We start from the raw sequence: 25,647 nt of genomic DNA, 5'->3' as shown, positions 1-25,647 counted from the left end.
ATGGTGGCTAGCACTGATTAGATTTTGGTCAAAATCGGTCAAAGGTCAAGGTCACAGTGAGGTCAAACATCCAAAACATTTGATTTATGATGGTTTGGTACAGAATCCTCGTAGAAACTTCTGGTTTGCGTCGCTACGTTCTCTCGAGACAGCTTTTATTAGACAAGGTCAGAGGTCAAGTTGACGATTTCGTAAGTACCAATCTATGACTGCTTGTTACTTACGAAATCTAAAGATTTCGTAAGTATATTGATGACTTTCGTTTCTGTTTGTTTGTTTGTTACTTACAAAATCTAAAGATTTCGTAAGTATATTGATGACTTCCATTTCTGTTTGTATGTTTGTTTGTTTGTTTGTTTGTATGTTTGCTTGTTTGTTTGTTTGTAGGCACGATAACTTGAGAACGGAAGAAGCTACCAATGTTAAATTACACCACCTGATTCAGGAGGGTGATGGCTCGTGCTGATTAGATTTTGGTCGAAATCGGTCAAATGTCAAGGTCACAGTGAGGTCAAATATTCGATTTTTGATGGTTTGGTACAGATAACTCGAGAAGGAAGAAGCTACCAATGTCAAATTCGACCACGTGATTCAGGAGGGTGATGGCTAGTGCTGCTTAGATTTTAGTCAAAATCGGTCAAAGGTCAAGGTCACAGTGAGGTCAAACATCCAAAAAATGATAACTCCAGAACGGAAGAAGCTGCCAATGTCAAATTACACCACTTGATTCAGGAGGATGGTGGCTAGCACTGATTAGATTTTGGTCAAAATCGGTCAAAGGTCAAGGTCACAGTGAGGTCAAACATCCAAAACATTTGATTTTTGATGGTTTGGTACAGAATCCTCGTAGAAACTTCTGGTTTGCGTCGCTACGTTCTCTCGAGACAGCTTTTATTAGACAAGGTCAGAGGTCAAGTTGACGATTTCGTAAGTACCAGTCTATGACTGCTTGTTACTTACGAAATCTAAAGATTTCGTAAGTATATTGATGACTTCCGTTTCTGTTTGTTTGTTTGTTACTTACGAAATCTAAAGATTTCGTAAGTATATTGATGACTTCCATTTCTGTTTGTATGTTTGTTTGTTTGTTTGTTTGTATGTTTGTTTGTTTGTTTGTTTGTAGGCACGATAACTTGAGAACGGAAGAAGCTACCAATGTTAAATTACACCACCTGATTCAGGAGGGTGATGGCTAGTGCTTATTAGATTTTGGTCGAAATCGGTCAAAGGTCAAGGTCACAGTGAGGTCAAATATTCAATTTTTGATGGTTTGGTACAGATAACTCGAGAAGGAAGAACCTACCAATGTCAAATTCGACCACGTGATTCAGGAGGGTGATGGCTAGTGCTGCTTAGATTTTGGTCAAAATCGGTCAAAGGTCAAGGTCACATCCAAAAAATGATAACTCCAGAACGGAAGAAGCTACCAATGTCAAATTCGACCATGTGATTCAGGAGGGTAGTGGCTACTAGCACTGATTCGATTTTGGTCAAAATTGGTCAAAGGTCAAGGTCACGGTGAGGTCAAACATCCAAAACATTCGATTTTTGATGGTTTGGTACAGAATCATCGTAGAAACTTCTAGTTTCCGTCGCCACCTTTTTGAGAGACAGCTTTTATTAGACAAGGTCAGAGGTCAAGTTGACGATTTCGTAAGTACCAGTCAATGACTGCTTGTTTTTTTGTTGGTTATACAAATTTTTTTTGATACTTCAGGTACTTTGCTCTTTTTTCCTCTTCTCATGTCAAATTATTTTTTATTTCATCTTTATTTTTTATCATTCAATAATTATTTATCTGTGTGTCTCCTCTGCTGCTTATAATTGATGGTGCAAACAGAATCATGCCTTTGGGAAGTTAGATTGCGGATTTAAAGTATTTTTTTAAAACATCTTTCCCTCTTTTGATCTCCATCAGGATCGTGGGGTTTACATTCATTCTGACATCACTGATAAGTTAAGTTATTCTAAATTTATTTTGTTTCCATTGTTTATAGCATAAGGAGTATTTTCATCCTCAGGATATATACCTTTATACTGTTTGAGTGCTGTATCGGCCGAAGCATTTACAGTGTAAGCTATAAAGGCTAAGGCCTTTATAATGTTTGAGTACTATTAATAGTATCAACAATACTCAGACAGTATAAAGGCCAAACTAAAGGCCATGTGTTTTAAAGCTTACCTCCATCTTGCTCGTGCATGGTTCAATGAAGTAGAAAAACACGAACAGTTTTGAAATGTTCACTTGAATACTGTCCCCGAAGGGTTGTTTTTGTCACTTCCATGAACTGGGCATATCGGCCTCTCTTGATACTTACAGACAGTATTGTACAGAGTTAGCGCACTTTCCCTGAACAAATCCCAAATTCCGGGCCATCCAGTTTGTGAAAGACTTGGGCCAAAAACTTTCCCTGGCATAACCACACAAGAAAGTAGTAATAGTAGCGGTAATAGTAATTATACTCCAGTAGTAGTATTGGTGGTAGTATACTCCCTTACAAGGAGTTTTGACACAGGAGGATGCCTTTACAGGGTATCAATAAGCCTGTTATTGGTAATTATAGTTGAGCTAGTGTTGACAACTTTTGGTTGTTTGTCCAAGTTCTATCCTTTTAAATGCTAGCGTTAAGCAAGGAAGCAGCACGTACCATTTTTTAAGTCTTTGGTTTCACTCTACCTGGGTTTGAACCACTGACCTCGCAGACTCAGAGTGGATGTCCTAACTATTACGTGAGGAGGAGGAGGAGGAGTAGGAGTATAGCAGGTAGTAATAGTGCTGTCTTCCCTATCTTGATATAACTTTTTAATTTGTGTGAAAAATGCCGTTAAAGGTCCACAGACACAGAAAATCATGTTGCGCTTAATTAATGCACTGTAGGAATGGCTTCTCCAAACACTTGCTGGTTGTTCTTTTCTTGAATAAATTTCTTGAAAGGAACATTTTAATGTCATTTGGTGCCCTTTTACGCTTGATTGGCCCCACCCCACAAAAACGTTTGATCATCCCCACCCCTCCCATGACGTCATATCACTCTCAGATTCATAAATGTACGGTCTGACAGAACCTTCTACATAATGACAGTCTACATATGACTGTCGTCATAATCTGGGGATTCTTTATCAGAAAATTCCTCATCAAATTCACTTTCTGACGAGTCTGAAGCAAGTTGTGCGGCCATTATCAATTGTGTGCTGACAATCTTTCCCTCAATTACGTAAAGGTAGTTTATCTGGAGTTTTTTTTTTATGGGTGGTACTCGATGGGTTTGCTTTTCACCTCTGCCACCGAAGGCGAAGGAGGTTGTTTTCACCCCTCTCTGTCTGTTTGTCCGTCTGCTTGTCTGTTTGTTTGTCTGTCTTTGTGCAGGGTATCTCAAAAAGTTGTTGACGGATTTGGATGAAACTTGGTGGACCGGTTGGGTATGTGACAAGGAATAGTTTCTTACATTTTGGTGAAGATCAGGATCCTGATTCGGATGTGATGATTTTTTGAAAAGTTATTCTTCACCATTGAGAGATTGGGCTAAACTAATATGAAGCATGATATCTGAAAAAGTTTCTGATGGATTCAGATTAAACTTGGTGGACAGGTTGGGTGTTTGACCATGACAAATTGATTCGATTTTGGTAAAGATCCAAATCCGAATCATGATACAAGAATTATGCTGATACAAGAATGGGCCCAATTTGTTCTTGTGGATCAGGCATAACATGACGGAGGTATGCGCTCGACTGAGTGCCCTTCTAGTTTTGACTGTAACACGTCAAAAAATGTTACAATTAAAAACCACATTCAGCCTTTGTTTATTACTTTAAAATCTATATAATCGCATCAACCCCCCCCCCCCCCCCGTGTCTGTGGACCTTTAAGCTTTACCTGGTCGGCATTTTGTTCCTGTGATTTTGAAACAATCGCTGAAGATGTGTGCCAAGGTTGATTTGATCGGAATGTACACTATTTTTCTTTCTTTAGAATGCAACCATCAACTCTTCAGAGAATAGCTAGTTATTATGTGCAACCTGTGGCTACTGGTTGCATCATTTTCTGGAGTGCAGCTGTGCCGCTGATGCAGTGCCCTTTATTACCAGTACACTGGTATTCAATTCACCAATGTTAATTCAATGGAAAGCAGGGGCTCAAACTCAAGACCCTGAGATCTGAAGCCAGCCACCTTCACGGTTAAACCAACACCAGGCTTTCAGAGAATGATCACTGGCTAAGTGATGTTTACCAGCAGAAAACTTCAGTGATCGACAAGCACTAGTTGCTTGTTCATCAACATATTCAATGACATAATTGAGTTGTATTTCATTTAACACTGAACTGGCATGATTGCTCATAACATTTGTCCTTGCCTGTTGAGTTCTCTTGTCTGCACTGAATTCTCAACAGAATACTATTCAACTGCAAAGTGTTGGGCCCCAAAGTACAACAGGCAGAGCGAGTCATCTCCTCTTCTTGCTCGCATGCACTTGTTGATGTTTCATTGAAATAGAATGGTTCATTGTATAGAAATACTCTGCACAAGTTCCAAATTCTTCCTCTAATATTGTGAATTATTATGAGAATATATCTGAGTTATGGCTGGAACTTTCGAATCTCTTAAACTCACGAATAACAAGACCAAGTTTCCTCTTTCTCAGGAAAGGTGTTCGCTCATTCATTGTTTTGTGAGGGACTATGAAAGAATGGAGATGGACGAACTTTTATGTCCAATTAAAACTAAAAATAGGACCGCGCATCCTGAAGCTCACCTCGATCAGGAGCATCAGTCACTCATACTGCCCACAGATCCCCTTCGACCCTGATTTTTTTTTTTTATTATTATTGTTATTTTTTAATGCCAAGAACAAACTTTGGTACATCATGGGTGATGAAGGTTGTGGTCAAGTTTCATCGAAGTTGTGTGTGTAGTTTCGGAGAAGAGAGCAAATATCTATTTTGGGAGGGTCATAACCCCCTATGTAGATCCCCTAAATAAGCGCAGATTTTGATGTGGTCATTAAAATTTGGTTCATCATGGGTGATGAATGTTGCGGTCAAGTTTCATCAAAGTCATGTGTGTAATTTCGGAGAAGAGAGCTAATATATTTTGGAGGGTTAAAACTTCCCCAACCCCTGTAGACCCCTTAATGAGGCAGATTTTGATGCGGTCGATACACTTCATTACATTATGGGAGATGAAGGTTGTGGTCAAGTTTCATTGAAATTGTGGATGTAGTTTTGGAGAAGAAAGCAAATACCTATTTTTGGGGGGGGGGTCAAAAAACCCCCGAAGAGCCCCCTAATGAGTATAGATTTTGATGCAGTCAATACACCTTTGTTAGGCATCAGATATGAAGCTTGTAGCCAAGTTTCATCAAAGTTGTATGTTTAGTTCAAGCGATAATGACTTGGGTTTACCGAATGCCTGACTGACTCACCAACTCACTCGCCTACGGACACTGCTCGATCGCATAAGATCACCTGACACAATTCAACGTCATACAATCTGCAGTGCTGTTCAGTGGTCGATTATTTTTTGTTGTTGTTTTTGTTGTTGTTGCTATTGTGGCCTCATCTTAAACAAACAATCTTAGATGGCATTTAGTGCAAAATATCTCATCATGGTCGAGCTAATGGGTATAGCGTACCCGCTGTAGCCTGTCTTTTCACCCAACCTGTACCCACATTGCTGGCGTGAGCAGGCAGTGGCTGGCAATACAGTGCTCCATTGACCCCTCACGTAGAATGAAGGAGTGTTTCTAGCTCTTCTCACCCCGCAGCCCTCCTGAGACCTCCCAAAAATAGTATCAGCTGACAAGGAGAGACAGGAAATGCCTTTCCCTTTCAATAAAATAAAACGGCATTCCGCTGCGTTCTGATTATTGTGCCAAGCCTTTGTAGATCGTTGGCAAACATTGGAGGGAATTTTACAATTTATATTCCCAAATACTTTCCTGAAATTAATTGGATTAGACAAGCATGTGGAGGATTTTTTCTTTGTTTGTTTTTTTTTTAAGCTAATGGATCTTAGGTTAGGTACAACCTACATCCTAATGTTTTCCTGTTTTTAAAAAATCATATGCAGAGAATGTGTGCAAAACATTTTAGATAATCTGTTCAAGAAATGTGATTCAGGAAGATACTGTATTCTCATTTGTTTGTTTTATTGTTAAACCTTGACTTATTTATCATTTCTGCTCATGGTTTATTAACTTCGCCACCGAAGTTGGGCGAAGGTTGTGTTTTCACCACCGTCCGTCTGTCTGCCTGTCTGTTTGTGAGCAGGGTATCTCAAAAAGTTGTGGATGAATTTGATGTAATTTGGTGAACATGTTGCATGTGTGACGAGGACAAATTTATAACATTTCAGTGAATATCTGGATCCAAACACTAGAGTTTTTCAAAAAATGATTCTTCACCATTGAGAGATATGGCCAAAAACGATATTTAGCACGATATCTCAAAAAGTTAAGGACAGATTTGGACGAAACTCGGTGGTTTGAATGGGTGTGCGACAATAACGAATTGTTTCAATTCTGGTGAAGATCCGGATTCGGATCCAGATCCGAGAATTTTTAAAGTGGTTCTCCACCATTGAGAGATGGGGCCAAAAACAATATATAGCACGATATTTCAAAATGCTGTGGATGGATTCGCAAGAAACTTTGTGGATGAGTTGGGTAGGTGATAAGAACAAGCTGATTAGATTTTGGTTTAGGTCTGGATTCAGATCCGGCCCATCAGTGGGGTACAATACATAAGCCGTTCAGCCTGTCGGGGGTATGCGCTCTCCTGAGTGCCATTGTAGTTGTTAAACTGTAAGCATATAGGATGCTGACATCCAAAATGTAAACAACTTGTGAATGCTACATCAATTTGACCTGCTCATTCTCACAATACCTCACATGAGTAATTGGCTTGCCATTGTGAAGCTTCTGGTTAATGGTTAGGAATTTATACTCATCCCTGGTCATCATAATCACTGTGCAATCATAATATGGTTCATGCCTCAAAGTTTGTCTCTGTCCTATCTTCCTGGCTTCAAATTTGAAGCTTTTTCATGATCGATGAAAATTTTTTTATATCATCGTCTTAGATTGAAATGACCTTGCTATCATCAGTAAAATGTGCTGTGAGAAAATGATAATTTTTGTTAATTGGCTGCAGGATTTTGTCGGTATGAGGATGTTCAACATGTTCAAGAAACACCAACATGTACATAAGTGCAAGAAATACCAATGTTTTCAGATTAGTTTTTCTCATAAACAAGTATATGTAATTAGTAAAGGGGCTGTCACACCTTGACGTTTTAGCCAGCGTATGGTAAGATCTAAAAATGTATGTAAAACGCTGGCGTACGCTGAACTATTGATGTTTTTTTTTAAGTTTTGGGCGTATAATAACGTGTTGGACGTATGCATAATGTAGTAGTAACGTACACAGAACGTTTTGATCACATATCGATAACTTATACCAATGAATGCTGAGCGTGTTGTTGGCGTTCACAACCTATGCCCAACGATAGTCTAACTTATGCATAGCGCGCGGCAGCTTATCGCCGACGATCACGTGGCGTAGGCTATTAATAGGCTGCGGCTCGACGATTCAAATCATAACCGCACTAGACATCGAAGTGTGAAGCCGCTGTCACACCTTGACGTTTTAGCCAGCGTATGCCGATGTATGAAAAATTTGCCGAACCAAGCTGGCACACGTAGAATACGTTATGGGTAAGTTTTGCAAACATTAAGAGTACGCTGGCATACGTCGTAGTTTTCTGGCATAAGTCGTCATACGCCGAGTACGTCGAGAAATTTTTAGCATGTTGAAAATTTCTCGACGTACTCGACGTACAACACACGCTCCGCATATGCTGGCCATAAGTTGTAGGCACGCTACGCGATCGTTGACACACGTCGACATGCGTTACTTGTATGTTACTCATAAGTCGAAACACGTCGAGGTAATGTTTAGCTTCAGTGTTCCAGACTCCCTGTTTTTTTTTTTTTTTCTTCTTTGGTATGACGGTGATGTTGACACTTCGATTTCTCGTGCGGTTATGATTTAAATCGTTGAGCGGAAGCCTATTAATTATATTATATTATAACCGCACTAGAAATCGAAGTGTCAACATCACCGTCATACCGACGAAGACAAAAAAAACAGGGAGTCTGGAACACTGACGCTAAACATTACCTCGACATGTTTCAACTTATGAGTACCTTACAAGTAATGTGTGTCGACATGTGTCAACGATCGCGTAACGTGCCTACAACTTATGGCCAGCGTTATGCGGAACGTGTGAGTCATACGCTGGCATACGTCGAAAAATTTCAAGCATGGAAAATTTGTCTAACACCTCGGCGTACTACGACGTATGCCAGCATACAAAGACGTATGGCAGCATGTTATGACTTATGCCAGCGTGCTCTTAACGTATCCAAACTTACCCATAATGTATTTGACGTGTGCCGGCGTTTTAGGCAAATTTTGCCTACGTCAGGCATACGCTGGCTAAATCGTCAAGGCGTGAGAGAGCCTTAAGGCCCGGTCACACCTTGACGTTTTAGCCAACGTATGCCGATTTTTGAATTTTTTTTCTAAAACGCTAGCACACGTTGAATACGTTATGGGTAAGTTTTGATAACATTGACAGCACGCTGAAAAACACTGCCATACGTCGTTGTGCGTTGGCTTCAAACGTTGTACTTTTTCGTTGTCCTCAAATTTTTTCATGCTTGAAATTTCACGACGTATGCCGGCGTATGACTCACACGTTCCGCTACGCTGGCCACAAGTTGTATGCACGGTCTGCGATCGTTGACAGACGTCAACACATGCTACTTGTAAGTTAATCATAAGGTTAGACACGCCGAGGTAATGTTTAGCGTACCCGAAACTTATTTCTAACCTATGATTAACGTGTTGTTGGCACGTTACGCGATCGTTGCCACACATCGACAGACGTTACTTTTAAGTTACTCATAGGCTGAAAGACGTTGGTATAATGGATCGTCCTTGTGTCAGCGTCCACGGCCACGGCCAGGACACTTATTTGCAGCATTCTTCAAACTTTTCTTCAGCATGACGAGGATGTTCACACTTCGATGTCTAGCTTGGCTATGATTCCAATTGTCCATCGGCAGCGTCTATTTAAAATAGTCGAGTTTGAGCGTTTTAACACGTTCAGAAGAAACGCTTCAAATTTCCAAACCCCAGCGTCAAAAAACAAAGGCGAGTGACAGCAATTTAAATCGTTCATTGTAAACAATGAAAATAGCTGAGTGGTACCGTTTAAAAGTCGTTGAGTGTAAAAAAAATCCAATTGTTGAGCGCAAGCGTCTACTTTCAATAGTGGAGATGCAGCCATTTAAATCGTTGAGTGGCAGCCTATGAATAGCAAACCCCACGTCACCGGCAAAGATAAACTGCCGCACGATATGGATAAGTTAGGCTATCGTTGGGCATAGTTTGTGAACGCCGGCTACACGATAATTATTCGTTGGTATACCGTATCTATAATTTATCGAAGCGCTCTATGCACATTATTAGTTCATTGTGCATTTGTCCAACCCGTTATGATAGACCTAAATCGTAGAAACAAGCTATAGCTCATTGTTGAAAAGCCCCATAAAAAATTAGCCGCGAAGAACTTCGAACAATGGTGAAAAGATGTCTCCTACCCGTGGACACGCGGACGCAAGGACGATCCATCATAACCCACACCCTCCCCCTCACACTCACCTAATACTGCCAACATGAACAAACTACTGCTAATACTAATACTAATACTGATACTGATACTGATACTGATACTGTTACTGCTGACATGGACATCGACTCAAAAAGGACTCGAAAACCCTGTTGGGTTCCCCTTTTATGAACACCATTTTTATATACCAATTCCCAAAACCGCTGGGAACACGGCTTTATATGGCAGTTGTAAGCTAGAAACACGTTCATTTATTTTTTTTTGTCGACCAGAAGATGTCATTGGAATACGTCTACATACGTCGATGTGTGTTGGGACTACGTAAAGAATTGGTTCAAAGCACGTCAAACATAAGTTAGAAATAAGTTTCGCGTAAAAAAGACATTACCGCGACGTGTTTCGACTTATGAGTATCTTATAAGTAGCGTTTGTGGACGTGTGTAAGCGTCCACATATCGTGTGCAAAACTTATCCCCATCGCATGCGGAACGTGTGTCATACGCCGAGTACGTCCAAAAATTTTGAACATGTTTTCATTTTCTTGACGTACTCTACTTACTACGACGTATGATAGCGTACGTTAGCGTTCTACTCACGTATACCAAACTTACTCATACCGTATTTGACGTGCCCCAACGTTTTAGACACATTTTTCTTAGGTCGGCATACGCTGGCGAGATCGCCAAGGTGTGACCGCGATGTTGTCACTTCAATTTCTACGGCAGTTATGATTCGAATCGTTGTGCGTCAGCCTTTTAATAGGCTATGTCACGACATCGTCGGCGATGCGTGCAACGCGCTATGCCTAAGTTAGACTATCGTTGGGCATCGGTTGTGTAGGCCGACAACAGGTTCAGCATTCGTTGGTATAAGTTATCTATAACACAACGAAACGTTCTGTGTCCGTTACCAATGCGTTATACATAAGACCAAGTCGCTATGAATACGTCCAAATCTTAAAAAAAAAAACATCAAAAGTTCAACGTAAGCCAGCGTTTTACATACATTTTAATACGTTGCCATCGCTGGCTAAAACGTCAAGGTGTGACCAGGCCTTTAAGGAAGTCTAACAGGTCAGTTCAGAAGTTTTGCACGTTTTGCATTTGATTTCTGGAACCTAAATTTCCGAACCGAAATGGTAAGCATCATGTTATTAATCTGCGAGTGAATTATTGGATCTTTTCTAATGAAACTGAGTATTCTGAAAGTTTGTTCCAATCAGTTGGTTTAGCTGTGGATGTACTTTTTACTGCACCTCACATAGCGTCGGCAGTAGTGTATTTAATGGTTTGTTTGTCAGGAGCATGTTGGGTTGCTTAATCCAGCTTGACAGAGAGTAAGGAGTAAATCACCTTAACTGAATTAACGTGTCGTTGAGGGTATGCACCTTGGGTTTGTTGATGATATCGGTGTAAGAATTGATCTTTCATCCACTCATTGTATAATTACACTCCTGTGCGTTTTGACAAAATTTCACTTCGTTTGCATCATTCATTACCAAGAGGCAAGTGAAGCTCACCATACCCACGTTCAAACGTACATGAGAGTTGGAAACGAAGGCACAGTGTATAGTGTTGAATGAAACATCATTAAAACATTGCTTTTACATCTTCCTTGTCAGAACCTTTCATGAAACATCATGAAAGGTGCTGACAAGGAAGACACAACAATATGATGTAAATTGATTTCCATAAATACTAGCAACTGATCAAGAATATGAATGCCTGAAAAGGCCCTGACAGAATGTGAGGCAAATCATATTGCTTCCCAGTATCCATTGCAAACTAATTATGCATCCCCAGAGTTAGAGAAACAGCACCACAGCGATCACGCCTGCCAATAGTAGCAGCTCAAATGATTCCCAATGGAGTGAGCCCACGCATGGGAAAATCATCGGGGAGTGGATATGACAGTCGGAAGCTAAAATTAAAACTGCTGCAAACTTTCCAGCCCTCCCCACAGATGCTACATCCCACAGTCTTCATGGCCCGGATACTGCTCTGCAGATGTTCCTCCTGAACAAAGAAGTGTGTTGTGATATTTGCATTGCCTTGGGTTTGGTTTAGGCAATGAGCCCCATGATTCCGCTTGGCATGCAAGCAGTGAGCACGCACACTAACGGTTTTGAGATTAGATTTGCTTGCACCGTGTTCAAACCGGGGGATCTGTTGAAGCTGTCAACGATCACCGCAGTGGGCCTGAATGCAAGCTGAGACAGAGAAGGCCTCTGTGTCGGCTTTGAGTTCGCTGCTGTTTCCTTTTTGACAAGCCAGGCTCAAGTTATGGAATACTGACTCAATAGTGAGGATGTAGATGTGACGAGGTTTTTTTTTTTTTTTTTCTTTTCCTTTCCTTTAAGAAATTGTTGCATAGCTTCTTTAAATAAGATGATTGTTCTACTGCCCATTGTAAATAATTGTTAATTATTCCGCTTCCTCCAACAAGCAATGATGGCAGTTGAGTTTTGCAGCTTAATATCATTTTTCCCACAGATACATATCGTCGAGAAAAAATCCGTTGATGCATACGTTGCGTACAGAACAATGGATTGCCTGTACCGTTGTGAGGTTCAGCCGAGTAGAGACTTCGCAAATTTACATGTGTATCACCATCTTTTTCATTCTTGAACTAATCTTGCTTAATAGCAAATCTTCATTGGCTGATCACTTCCAAAGCGATATCTAAGGAAGAGTTGATTGAAAGAATGTGGATATCAACTTTTGAAATAAATGCTTAGAGGTACTCTGATAATGGTGGTTACTTCATGTAAATAACGAAGTGGGAGATGGGGATTTGCAATTGTGTGTGTGTGTGTGTGTGTGTGTGTGTGTGTGTGTGTGTGTGTGTGTGTGTGTGTGTGTGTGTGTGTGTGTGTGTGTGTGTCCGGGTGTGTCCGGGCTGTAACGTTTTGAGCTTTTGGCGTCAAATTTTCAACAAAGCTTTATTTTGAGAATTCAAAGAATAAATGTTTTTTTTCTTTGTTCTTTTTAAGGTCAAAACGTCAAAGGTCATCATCGCATAAAGTCATCACTTTTAATCCAATTGACCTGAATTTTTTAGAATCTGCATATTGCATCACTGAATTGGGGCACCAATCAAAAGCCAGAAGCTGATTGTTTTTTTTATATCAAAAGGTCAAAGGTCAAGTTTGCCAAAAATCGTCAATTTTCATCTGATTGCCCTGAAATTTTAAGAATGTGCATATTGCATCACTTTATTGGTTCACCAATCAAAAGCTAGAAGCTGATTGTTTTTTTTTTTGTTTTTTTTTAGAGCAAAAGGTCAAGGTTGCCTAAAATAATCAATTTTCATCTGATTGACTTGAAATTTGAGCAGGGTTTGCAGATTGGGTCACTGAAGCCTATAACTTTTGAGGTCAAAAGGTCAAGTCACCTAAAATAATCAAATGTTTTGTATTTTTTTTTTTTTACCTGTTTTCATTATCTTTAGCATACGGAAGAATAAGAAGTCTGAATATAAAGCCATGGATGGGCTTTGCATTTTCAGATGCTTTCTAGTTAGATCATTCTTCACCAAGGTAAAGCTTTTCACAAAATTCCACTTTCAGGATTGTTTACATCCTTGTGCTGTTTCCTTTGAGTCATGCAGGTCCTGTAGTTTGGTCAGGGCTTTTAAATGTAGATATAAATGGATATCATTCATGTGGAGATACATGGATGGTATATTTAGCTTTTTAAACATGTATCAGAGATCATGTGCAAGAGCAAAATAAATCGAGGAAGGAACCTGGAAGCATATAGACAACTGAGAAGAATATGGATACAGGGAGACATGGTTTGAACGGACACTTACAAACCAGGTTCAGTATATTTTCCATATAACTCTTCAAATTTTCCCAACAGTCATATTTACCAGTATTTCTAAAAGTTAATTCTCATTACACATATATCGAGGATTGAACTCTGAAAATCACTGTTTAGTCAATCTGGCAATTTCCACAGAATTTAACTCCAGCATGAATACATACTGTGAATGGAGGAAGATATGCTCAACAATGCAGCACCATTTATTATGGAAACATTTCCGGTTGTCATTCGATAATTGTCACTTTTACTCAGTTGCATCTCCAGGAGTCTTCTCTAACGACCACAATTATACCCACGTCGATGTGGGATTGGCCGGAAGGACGCTTGGCCGAAGTATTTTACAAAGCAGCTGGCCAGGCCTGACGTTCGACGAAGCGTAGGGCAGGAATTTGGAATTTGGCCAGGGTGCCAGCGATAACTTGGGCACTAGTTTCATCTCCAAGAGTTTCTAAACTAAATAACCATACCACCATATGAGGTTTTTGCTTTTCAAAATACAAAAAACTTTTTATTCCAAAATTACACCAGACATTTTTTTTTTCTGTTCGTGTCTTCTTTTTGTAGTATTCTAACAGTCCCATGTATTTACATCTCAGCTGCTTTGTAAAAATGTTGTAAATGCACAGGTTTCATATCCTCACACACTTAATTGGACCTATTGTACACACGTTCTACATGTCCGTTTTTGTTTTTTTTCCCCCACAGGCCATTTCTTGTACTGCCACCACTCGTGGAGTGGATGCGAGTCGCCATGGCGCATGCTGAGTTCCGGCACAGTGTTGCTGTCGACAGCAATGACGTACGTCAAGCTGTACGCCTTTTTCTGCCAGGTGTCGACTGTGAGCCACGTGGACTCAGGTTTGCTTATTGATATATTGTCATATGATCAAGGGTCTCAATGAACCATTGAGTGTTGGAAGGCTAAGCCACACCTCCTTCGGAGGGAACAGTGAAGACAAGCCCACTAGTTGGGGAGAATGACCCTGACTGAACAGATCATTATTAACTTGACTAGTCAAGCATCTCAGAGGCCAATGCAGCACAGAGTACAGATGATTCCACAATGACCAGAAACAAAAATAATGTCTTTATTTCAAACAAAATAACCACTATATTGCAGATGACAAAATTACAAAACAAATTAAGTTGATCTTAATCCTGTGCAACACCTTGTCTAAAGACAGCGCTTCATTTTACAGGCTTGGCCCATGCGGCTATTTGTACCTGCAGTATTTGTCGAAGAGAAACAGTACTGGAGTCTAAACGGTTGCACAGTGAGACAGAACTGGGTTATAGCTAGCAGAGAGATGGTGTAGTTGGCGGTGATGGGAGTGAATATTTCTGAAGGTTGGAGGGTGGTTTCATGATGTGGGGGCGTACATGTGACAATGTTGTCAAAGAATGAGCAGAAGCATCGAATTTCACACAAATAATTTCCATTCATGAGAATCCACCAACCAAACAGGAAGCACATAATTGAGATCAATTTTTTTTTTTAATCATCTCGGATTCATGAATTGAAGTAACCAGGAAGAAGAAGTGGGTTGATAAAAAGCTGCGGATGGGTGTAATTTCAGCCAATGTAAACTTTTCGATATTCACTGTCTCTCATCTAATGATTGGGTTGTTGTACATGTTCTGCCATGTCACCTTGCTTACCTCATTCTTCCCTTTATTGTTTTCAAATTCAAAATGAAAAATTTCATTTCATTATTATTGCATATGCATGTGCAGAAGTCTTTCCATGTCTCCATCCCCTTGCTTTTCTCACCACACATCTCAGCCTGAAATTTCTGCATCCTCGTGTCACTTTGAAAAGCAATGCAAATATTCATTCAATTGTTTCCACTTTCTTTATTTTCACATCCACAAAAACCATACTCCCTTTCATATTCGCAAGTTTCATATGTAGAAATGAAGTTGCATCTTCAAAGTTTTAGCCAAATGATGACAAGTGCTCTGTGTGAAAGGAAAATTATATATATATATATATATATATATATATATATATATATATATATATATATATATATATATATATATATAAAAATATATATACCCTCCCATACATATATATATATATATATATATATATATATATATATATATATATATATATATATATGTATGTATATATATATATATATATATAGAAATATGTATGTATATATATATATATAGAAATATGTATGTATATATATATATATATATATATATATATATATATATATATATATACACACACACACACACACACACACACACACACACACACACACACACACACACACACACACACACACACACACACACACACACACACACACACACACACACACACACTCCCCATTGGAAAGGATGGGAGGGTGGGGGTGGGGGGCACGGTGGGGTTTCACACGTTTATTGACCGAAAGCACGTGTTTTTGTTGGAAGGGAACTTTTAAAATCTTGCCGTTTCCGAATTACATTTACCAAAGAGCCGACAAACTCAGCAGCAACATTATTTACTGCACAGCTGCAAATAATTGTGTTGCAACCAATAGTTTTACATGTCATTTGTGTGTAAAGTGTGTAAAAGAAAAAAGAAAAAAACAACAATTTTTTTTTTTGATTGCTTGAGTTTGTACCTTTGTCACAGTGCTGTTGTCAATGTTTCTAATAGCTCGACTGGCAGAATATCCTCGAGCTATGCACACTCACCTCTGTGCTGTATAGCCTGGGTTTGAATCTCAGCCAATCTATAAATTGTCATCCTGGTGTCTCGAAGTCACGGTGATTCATCAATGTGTGTGTGTGTGTGTGGTGTGTCATCCATGGATGTCACATAAGAGTAAAAACTGAACCAGCTATTTGAAGTGGAATGTACAGAAGAAAGGTAGGACCAATAGTTTCTCAGAATAATCTTCTGCAAAGAAAGCATTAAAAAAGAGAAGCCAAAATGAATGGACTTGTGTCCTCTATCAACCACACCAGTGGAAGTAAGCAGATTATCCCCACCCTGTAGCTTGTTAACAAGCCAGCTAACTTTTAACCGACATCGCGGTTATGACATGATAACATTTTTGAAACAAACTAAACTCTGAAGTTGATAATTCCAATTCTTAATAATACTCCCCTGTTGGATTTGAACTTTCAACTTCCAAGATGCTAATCCAGTGTCCTTGATATGAAACCACCACCATATCCTTGTTTTACATCGACAGTATCTTCAACGTTTTCATGAGGTGGGATTACTAAGAGTAGTCATAAGGATCGTGGTCAGAAAGCTACACTTTCTCGGAACATGCAATTTACTGGAAACACAACCTCGTGCTGTAAGGACAAGGCAAAACTGAAATCTCGTTCAGCAGAGTGGAAAGAGCTATCTTTTCCACATCTATAAAAAAAATCTTCATGCCGACAAAGAGAGCACCAGGATGCTTCACCTTTCGTTTTTGCAAACACATTGCCACATTTGAATGTTGCTAAACTGAGAAGTTCCACATTGCGTTACCCTTAAAATGGACTTCTACGATATTGTCTTGCATGTTCGTGTGAGACCTGTGGACTGTGTGCAAGAAGTGTCCAGCTCTTCCGAGCAATGCCATCCTCCTTCATTACATTGCTGCATGACATGCAAAACTCGATATTTGTGACATGTTAGATTCCTAGGAATGGAATATTTTTTCCTTATCCACCATATTCACCAGGTTGAAATCCACGTGACTTCTGCCTATTTCTCAAAATGAAAAATGAGCTTGGGGGAAGATGACTTGAATCCCAAGAAGAGGTCAATACTGTTTCATTCACCATGTTCATAACACTTCAGAAGGAAGGCTTCTGTGAGAGGATTAAAAAATTGGTTGATGGTTGGAGGAAGTGCAATGAATAGGATGGAGATTGTTCCGGATAGCATGAAACGGAACACTTTCCGCTACTCTTCCAGGAGGCTGGAGTGCCCCCAAGACACTATTGGCTGGAGTGTCCCAAAGACACTATGTTGGGCCCAGCATTGTCCCTCATCTACATCAACAACCTCTCCAAAGCTAATGATAAATCTCTCTTCAATTATGCAGATGACTCCGCATTATATGTTACAAAACCCCCATCTAACTGATGGACAGACACTAGATTCAGTGTCACTCTGCAGATATGGAATTGACTATATGCTCATTTGATAACTGTAACATGTTTCAGTCTTTGCAATCCTCACTGTCTCTGCCTGTCTTTCCAGAAGTATCATCAAATTAACCCACATGTCAATTTCCATGGCAGTCACGAGAAGATGTTCTGTCTCTTGAAGCTCTAGAGTCTAGACCTCACCTTAAGAAATTGCCTCTCCTGGGCCAACCACAAAAAAACGGTGGCCTCAGACAACTGAAGACTGGACATGCTCCATCATTCCTGGAAAACTTAGAACTAGTCAGAGCCTTCAAGGTCTTTATCCATAGCTCAATAGAGTATGACTCTCCCCTATGAGATGACACTTCAGCATCAGATTTGTCTCTCTGTTTGTCTAAAGCTTTCAACATTATTGGAATATTTCATAATTAAGCCAATGTATAAGGTCTGTTGCTCTCGTATCGCAGACAGTTCAATGGCTTTTCTGTCTTCTACTGCCTCTCCTGCAGTCTAGCTGTCTCTGCTCTCACTGCACTCAGAACCTCCCAAGAAACTCAAAGATGCACAAGTTCTCATAATAACCCCTTGCAAATCAACTCCTCAAATCCTGCCTCACTGCACATCTTATTTCTTTTTTTCTGTTATTTTTTTGCTTTCATCCCATTTGTGGAACCACGACCTGAGATTGTTCAATCCCACTCTTCCCTCCAGGCATTCAAGCAGGTGATGCAACGCCATTATATTTTATACCATAGCCTCACCCACAGTCATTTCTACATCATTAACGCTACCCAAATTAGAATGGCACTCAGTGGAGTGCATACCTCCATCAGACTGAACATTTTACGTTTTGTATCCCACTGATAGACCGGATCCAGATTTGGATCTTCACCAAAATTGAATCAATTTGGCCTTGTCACACACCCAACCTGTCTACCCAGTTTCGTCTGAATACATCAACAACCTTTTGAGATATCATGTTATATATCGTTTTTAGCCCTTCATGTTTTTATTATTGAAAGAATTCATCATTTCTTATTTCAAAATTTAAATTTCAAAAAACACTTCTTCCCATAGTTGCCAATATAAATACAGTAAAATAAAAACGTGTGAAAGTAATACTTCAGGAACTTGGTAAACTCAGAAGGATACGATCAAAATAACACATTCAGAGGCAAATATGGATGCATATTCAGAAGCCGAGACTTATATTGATATGTCTATGGACTTAGGTTCTTGTCAGGTCAGGTTCGATCTGTGACCTGCTACAGGTACCATGTAAACCTGTACTAACCTGTTCCATGGTCGGGTTGTCGGCGACTAAACCGTCTCCCCCACCAGGTTTTCTGGTGAGGAGGGTGTTTGGATATGGACACCCAGCAGGATTAAAAACAAAACCTGTCAAAGGGCGGAGGAGCTCCTTGTGAGCCAACGGCCATCCATATCTAGTGCCCAACTGTGTCTGCGGACGTCCTCCTGCAGTTGGGTCACTTCTTATTAGGAGGTTGGTGGCAGGATTTGCACTCCAGCCACCGTAAAACGCTTCATTCCGCAAAACGCAAAAACGCAAAAAAATCTGAAAACCCACTCCGTGGGAGTACCTCCTGTGCAGCTTCCCTTCGCAGGGCAGCTCACCGGATGATGGGATTGGGGCAAAGCCTTCGGGACCCCCAATCTTTGATAGGAGGGAAACCACGGGGTAACATCCCAGGGTCAGATTGCGGGAGAGTGTGTCAGAGTGGTGCTGAGGTGTCGTCCACCAGACGGCGGTCTCCTTGGGTTAACCTGAGGCGGTCCCTTCGGGTGGGTGCCTGGAATGTCCTATCCCTAAGAGAGGATGATCACCTGTCTCTGTTATCATCTGAGCTCAAGCGTTTGGACATCGGGATTGCAGCTCTCTCTGAGGTTCGGAGACCGGATTGCGGCGAGATAATGGTGGATGGTTACACCTACTATTGGTCTGGTCGCTCTGATGGTTACCATACCCAAGGAGTTGCTGTAGCTGTGTCCAATAAGCTGACCCCAATGATAATTGAGGTAACACCGGTCAACGAGCGTATTATGAGATTAAGGATTCGTCACTCCTTAGGTGTCATTTCCCTGGTCTCTATTTATGCTCCGACTGAGGCGAGTGATCTTACCGTGAAGGATGCATTCTACGCCACACTCGAGTCTGTGGTTGATCAGTGCCCCAGACGAGATACACTTCTAGTCTTGGGGGATTTCAATGCATCGACTGGAACTGATAGGGATGGTTATGAGGTGTGTGTTGGTCCCCATGGGTCAGGAACTATGAACCAGAATAGCACTAAGTTCCTTGACTTTGCAAGAAGTCATGGACTTAGGGTGGCTGGTTCATGGTTTCAGCGCCCGCAAGCTCATCGCTGGACTTGGTATTCCAACGCTGGCGGTGTGGCAAAGGAGATTGACCATGTCCTCATTGACGGTCGTTGGAGGATGATCCAGAACTGCAGGGTCTACCGGAGTGCTCAGTTCCTCAATACTGACCACAGGCTTGTTGTAGCAACTCTAAAGCTGCACCTTAAATCCTGGAGAATGGTACCATCCCAGCCTAGGCTGGATGTTGCCAAGATCAGGGATGAGAGAGTAGCTGAGGAGTTTGCGAACAGGCTGAGTGGACACTTGGGGGGTCTGGGTGCTTTGGGGGGTCCTGAAGAGTTGTGGAGCACCTTCAAGACCACCGTCCTTGATGTTGCCGGTGGATGCCTTGGAGTTCACCGCAGGGCAAAGAAGAATTTTGTCTCTCAAGGGACACTGGATACCATTGACCAGAGTCGCAGGGCCAGGCTGAATGGCAGAGCTGAGCTGTTCAGGGAGCTGAGGCGTAAAACTGTACGTGCACTGAGGGTGGACAAGGAGGCCTATGTGCGAGGAATCTGTGAGGGGCTAGAGCATCACCTGTGGACAGGTGATTCTCGTCCCGCTTACAGGGGAATTCGCGCATTACGTTCATCCAAGCCCATCCCTCGGAGCACTGCAGTTCGAGCAGAGAGTGGTAGGCTCTTGACAGAGGAGTCTGAAGTGAAGGCCCGCTGGGCCGGTTACTTTGAGCGGTTGTACCAGGCTGATCCCCCAGCTGTCGAGTTGGACGTCAAGGGTGTTACAATCCCTGTTGCTGACCCTCGAATCAACTGTGGTCCACCATCGCTTGTGGAAACACGGGCTGCGGTGAACCAGTTGAAACGGGGCAAAGCTCCAGGGATCTGTGGCATCCATGCTGAACTTCTCAAGGCTGGTGGAAATGCTGCACTCGCGTCGTTGCATGCAGTTTTGTGCTCTGCCTGGAACACAGGCATCATCCCAACTGACTGGAAGAGGGGCCTTGTTGTCCCTCTCTGGAAAGGGAAGGGTGATCGCCAAGACTGCAACAACTACCGAGGGGTGACGCTGCTCTCAGTGCCGGGCAAGGTCTTTGCTCGGATAATTCTTGATAGGGTTCGCCACCATCTGCTTGAGCACCAGCGTCCAGAGCAGTCAGGCTTTACTCCAAAGAGGTCAACGATTGACCGTATCCTTGCTCTTCGTGTCCTCACTGAACGCAGACGAGAGTTTCGGCAGGGGCTGCTTGCAGCCTATGTTGATCTCTGTAAAGCGTTCGATTCAGTGAATCGGGATGTCCTCTGGAGGATTCTTGGTCTTCGTGGGGTGCCACCGAAACTGATCGATCTGATGTCTGAACTCTACTCTGGTACTGAGAGTGCTGTGAAGTGTGGTGGTACCGCCTCTGACTTATTTCCAGTTGTTACTGGAGTTCGTCAGGGATGTGTACTTGCCCCCACACTTTTCAGCACTTGTATGGACTGGATTTTTGGGAGGATGTCGGAGAGATCAAGTTGCGGTGCATCGTTTGGCAATGTCAAGATCTCGGACCTTGATTTTGCAGATGATGCAGTCATCTTTGCGGAGACTTTAGACATCCTCTTGGGGGCCCTCGAGGTGCTGAATGAGGAGTCGGAGCCGTTGGGATTACGGATTTCTTGGGTCAAAACAAAGATCCAGGCTTTCGGTGACATCTTGGATGCTGCTGTCCTGTCTGTGTCTGTTTGTGGTGAGGATGTTGAGGTCGTGGATAGATTCACTTACCTTGGCAGTGATATTCATGTCTCCGCAGGTTGTGAGCCGGAGGTCAATAGACGTCTGGGTCGGGCCTGGGGAGTCATGGATTCACTGGATCATGGGGTGTGGCGCTGCCGGTACCTGTGCGGGAGGACGAAAGTCCGAGTCTTCAGGTCCTTGGTACTTCCAGTCTTGCTCTATGGGTGCGAGACTTGGAATTTGACCAAGGATCTGAGACGGAGACTTAATTCCTTTGGTACCAGGTCTCTTCGGAGAATCCTTGGCTATCGCTGGTCGGATTTTGTGTCCAACGAGCGGTTGCTGAGAGAGACTCGGATGAGATTTGTTACCTGCATAGTCCGTGAGCGTCAGCTGCGGCTGTATGGACATGTGGCTCGTTTTCCTGACGCTGATCCTGCTCACCAGATTCTCTCAGCGAGGGAGTCTCATGAGTGGAGGAGGCCAGTGGGCCGACCACGTGCCTCATGGTTGCAGCAGGTTGACCATCATCTCAAGGAGATGGGGATGGGCCTGGCATCTGCCTGGGGGATGGCCAGACGGAGGCCCCTGGAGTACCGGCGGAAAGTGGACGCAGCGACGCGCTGTTCTGGCACATGCTCCCATACCTGACCTGACCTATGGACTTACAATATAAATGACAAACAATAAATTGGACCAAACTCACGAATGACAAAGAATTAAGGAAAAATGGTCAAGGATACTGTGAATAACAAGAATAAACAGATGAAAAATAATGAAACAAGCCGGTAGGCGGCGATGGGTCGCCGGGCATGGAAACTATAAGATAGAGAGCAAAATGAATGTCATACAGTGGATAGGGAATCACCTTAAGATTATGCATATAAAATCTCATCCAGTTCCATCAACTGATAACTACTCGGTATCCATTTGAATGAAAAGTACCGAAAATGCGGTTTGAAATCGGAAATCCCCAAAGTTCGAGGGGGTGCTGTGGGTGAACAAAGATTTAAATCGAAAATCCAGCTCGATTGTTTGTGCACAATGTATTCCAGACGATTAGTGTGAATTTTCATGACCATCCGACCATAACCCTAGGAGGAGTAGCATTTGGCGCGAAGGCACCTCCAGCTCTCGCATATTATCGATTTTTGCACTAATTGACCTTTGACCCCTGACCGAAGCGAAATCGGCCAATATGTCCTGAGGCAAAGTTGTAGTATTCATTGAGTACCATGAACCTGCAAAGTTTCATTCATATTGATGCATTCACCTGGTCGCGAGGGGGCCTTCAATTTTCGCCAATTTTCGCACATACCCTAATTGTAGGGGGTGCTGCGGGTAAAGTATTCCATATATCACAAAAAACGGAATATATTTGATAGAGCATCACCTTTAGATCATTCGTTCCAAATTTCATAACCCTACATGGGATAATGGCTTTCGGAATTGATTTCGCGTGAAAGGTACTGATTTTGAAGGTTTTTCGGTTGTTGCTAGGGAACCAAAGCGTCACAAGCAACCATCACAATATCCAAAACACTAGGTCATAAGATGTACCTACCACCCGAGTTTGGTCAAAATCCACCCAAGTTTCCAACCAATTATGCTGATGACAAACGAACAAACATCCAAACAAACATCCAAACAAACACAGAATTACTGACAATAAGGGTCACCTATTTCGGCGACCCATAACAACAAGGCAAAGACCTGCAAGAGTCAACAACAAATCAATGTGTAAGTAAGGAAACTTTTTAATAATATGAGATCCAATTTCGGTTATAAGAAGACTTAAACGGACCCACAGGTGACTGTGCCTTTACTGCTCCAACAATACTATTCCAAAGACGTGGCCCATAATAACGTAGTGTACTAATAGAGTATGATGTGTCAGTAAAAAGTAAAAAAAAGTTATCTTGTGATCTCATGAAATGAGTGTGGATATCATGGACTCATGTAAAGTAAGATAAAAAGACTTGTGGAAGAAGTTTCTTGATGTTCTTGTATATAAATATCCCTGTATGCAATTTATTAATATCAAAAAGTGTTAATGTGTTGAGTGTGGTGAGGAAGATGTGCGGTGTGGTTCCATGGATGACAAAGGGTATAGATCCTTATAGTGTGCTTTTGAATAAATGAGAGTGAGTGAAGTATTTTAAATGGTTTTCCTCTTGTAAAATGTTTCAGTTATTGAAAACTATAATTTGCTCATGGAAACCATTTGAAAACAAATGGAAAGCTTTTAAATCTTGTGGATGAAATGGATTTTCCAAAAAGGTATGTTTACACGTTTTTGTGTAATCATCTCAGATTGTGATGGACTGTGATTGACTCCAGGTGTGTGTGTGTGTGTGTGTGTGTGTGTGCGTGCGTGCGTGCGTGCGTGCGTGCGTGCGTGCGTGTGTTGTAATTTATGCACTCCCGAACGAGTTGAAAACTGCTGGTTGTATTCGGGCTACAGAAGGGAAGGTTTTAAGTGTAAAAAGTATTCATATTCCTGGGGTTTCATGGTGGGGGGAACAACCCCAAATTTCTCTATTTAAATATGTATGGCATAGTGCTGCTCCTGTTTGGAGCTGGTATTACAAAGTCATATTTGAACTCTCCTCTCCCTTAGGATGGGTTATTTTCTAATGAAAATACATTTTGGTAAAAGGCGAAACGTTAGCGCCCCATTGTGCCAATGTTTTGAAATGCAGCAACAGCTGATGCCGATTTCCCTCTCCTATGATTACTCAAACTGAATCAGTAGTATGCCATGTCTTAAGCTTTGCTGCTCATGAGACAATAACAAGTTTCAATTTATATTTGTCTGGTCAAATAAAACTGAGAATCCACAAAAGTTTCTCAAACCCCTCCCCTTCCCTCCCCCCCAACAATTGTTTCTGATTAAGGTGTGTGTGTGTGTGTGTGTGTGTGTGTGTGTGTGTGTGTGTGTGTGTGTGTGTGTCATTTCCACTCAATAGTTCCCATATTTCTATGACAGAAACCATGCCATGAAGATGTGTGGGGGGTGTGGGTGGTGTGGGGGTGTGCGATTGTGGGGGAAGGTTATGATAATTTATGCTTGCAAAACAACTTTGTGCACTGCAGACATGTCAATAAACACAACTGTGTGTAATGCCTCGTTTTTTAAACTGAACAATCACAATAATTAATTCAGTGTTGGGCCATGGACTTACTGATCACCTTTTATATGATATGAGTATTTGATAAATAAGCGAAGTAGCAAACTGAAATAAACTAGAAAACATCTCAAAATGCAAAGCAAACTTTTCACTCAATCTTCAAAAAGAAAAAAAAGGCAACACCTAAAGAAAACTTTTTAATTGTAGAATTTATTAATTCTCTGCATTCACGTAATTAAGGTTTGTTGAGAATTTGATAACAAAAGCTCAAATGGTAAGCTGGAAAGCATCTCAAAATGCAAGTGGACAAGATATAGACACCAACGTGATTTGAAAACCCCAGCCGTCTTGTGACAGTGGCAGATGGGCTAATAATGGCTATTTCTACTCACTGTGATCTTGCCCTTTGACATTTTGACCCAATTATTAATTAGTCAGTCTTATCAATATTCTCATAAATATAGGTTTGTTGAAAATTTGATGACAAAAGCTGAAATCATGAAAAAAACTACAAGGGCACACTTCGATGTCACCAGATATTCCTCCACCCACATTATTACATCATTATACATACTTGTACCAAATTTGATTTAAATCCCTGAACCCAGATTCAAAATATTAAATAATTCTGGCTGCCAGACCATGTGTCAGATCAGGCTGAAATTTAAAACAAATGTTCCCCATGTTTACTAGGTCATAATTGTGACATTTCATGATGATTGATAAAGCGGTTCAAGAGAAATAATTTATTTAAGATTATCGTTGAATCCAATATGGCTGCCAGACCATGTGACCTAGTAATTGTTGGTGGACACCCTGGTATCCCCAAGGCTT

General features: G+C 41.4%; 1 protein-coding gene across 2 annotated transcripts in view; it reads left to right on the top strand.

Annotated features, from left to right (window-relative positions):
- Positions 1–25,647, top strand: part of ABTB2 (ankyrin repeat and BTB domain containing 2) — a 234,954-nt gene that overhangs the window by 116,504 nt on the left and 92,803 nt on the right. For both annotated transcript variants that reach the window (XM_085890955.1, XM_085890947.1), the window contains exon 5: positions 14,231–14,383. In XM_085890955.1, coding sequence (XP_085747081.1) covers positions 14,231–14,383 — 153 coding nt within the window. The remainder of the gene's footprint in view (positions 1–14,230; positions 14,384–25,647) is intronic.

The sequence above is a fragment of the Eptatretus burgeri genome, chromosome 1 (assembly GCF_056783735.1).
Source record: "Eptatretus burgeri isolate ZD-2024b chromosome 1, Ebu_testis_v1, whole genome shotgun sequence".
NCBI lineage: Eukaryota > Metazoa > Chordata > Myxini > Myxiniformes > Myxinidae > Eptatretus > Eptatretus burgeri.
This window is presented reverse-complemented; position numbering and strand designations above follow the sequence as displayed.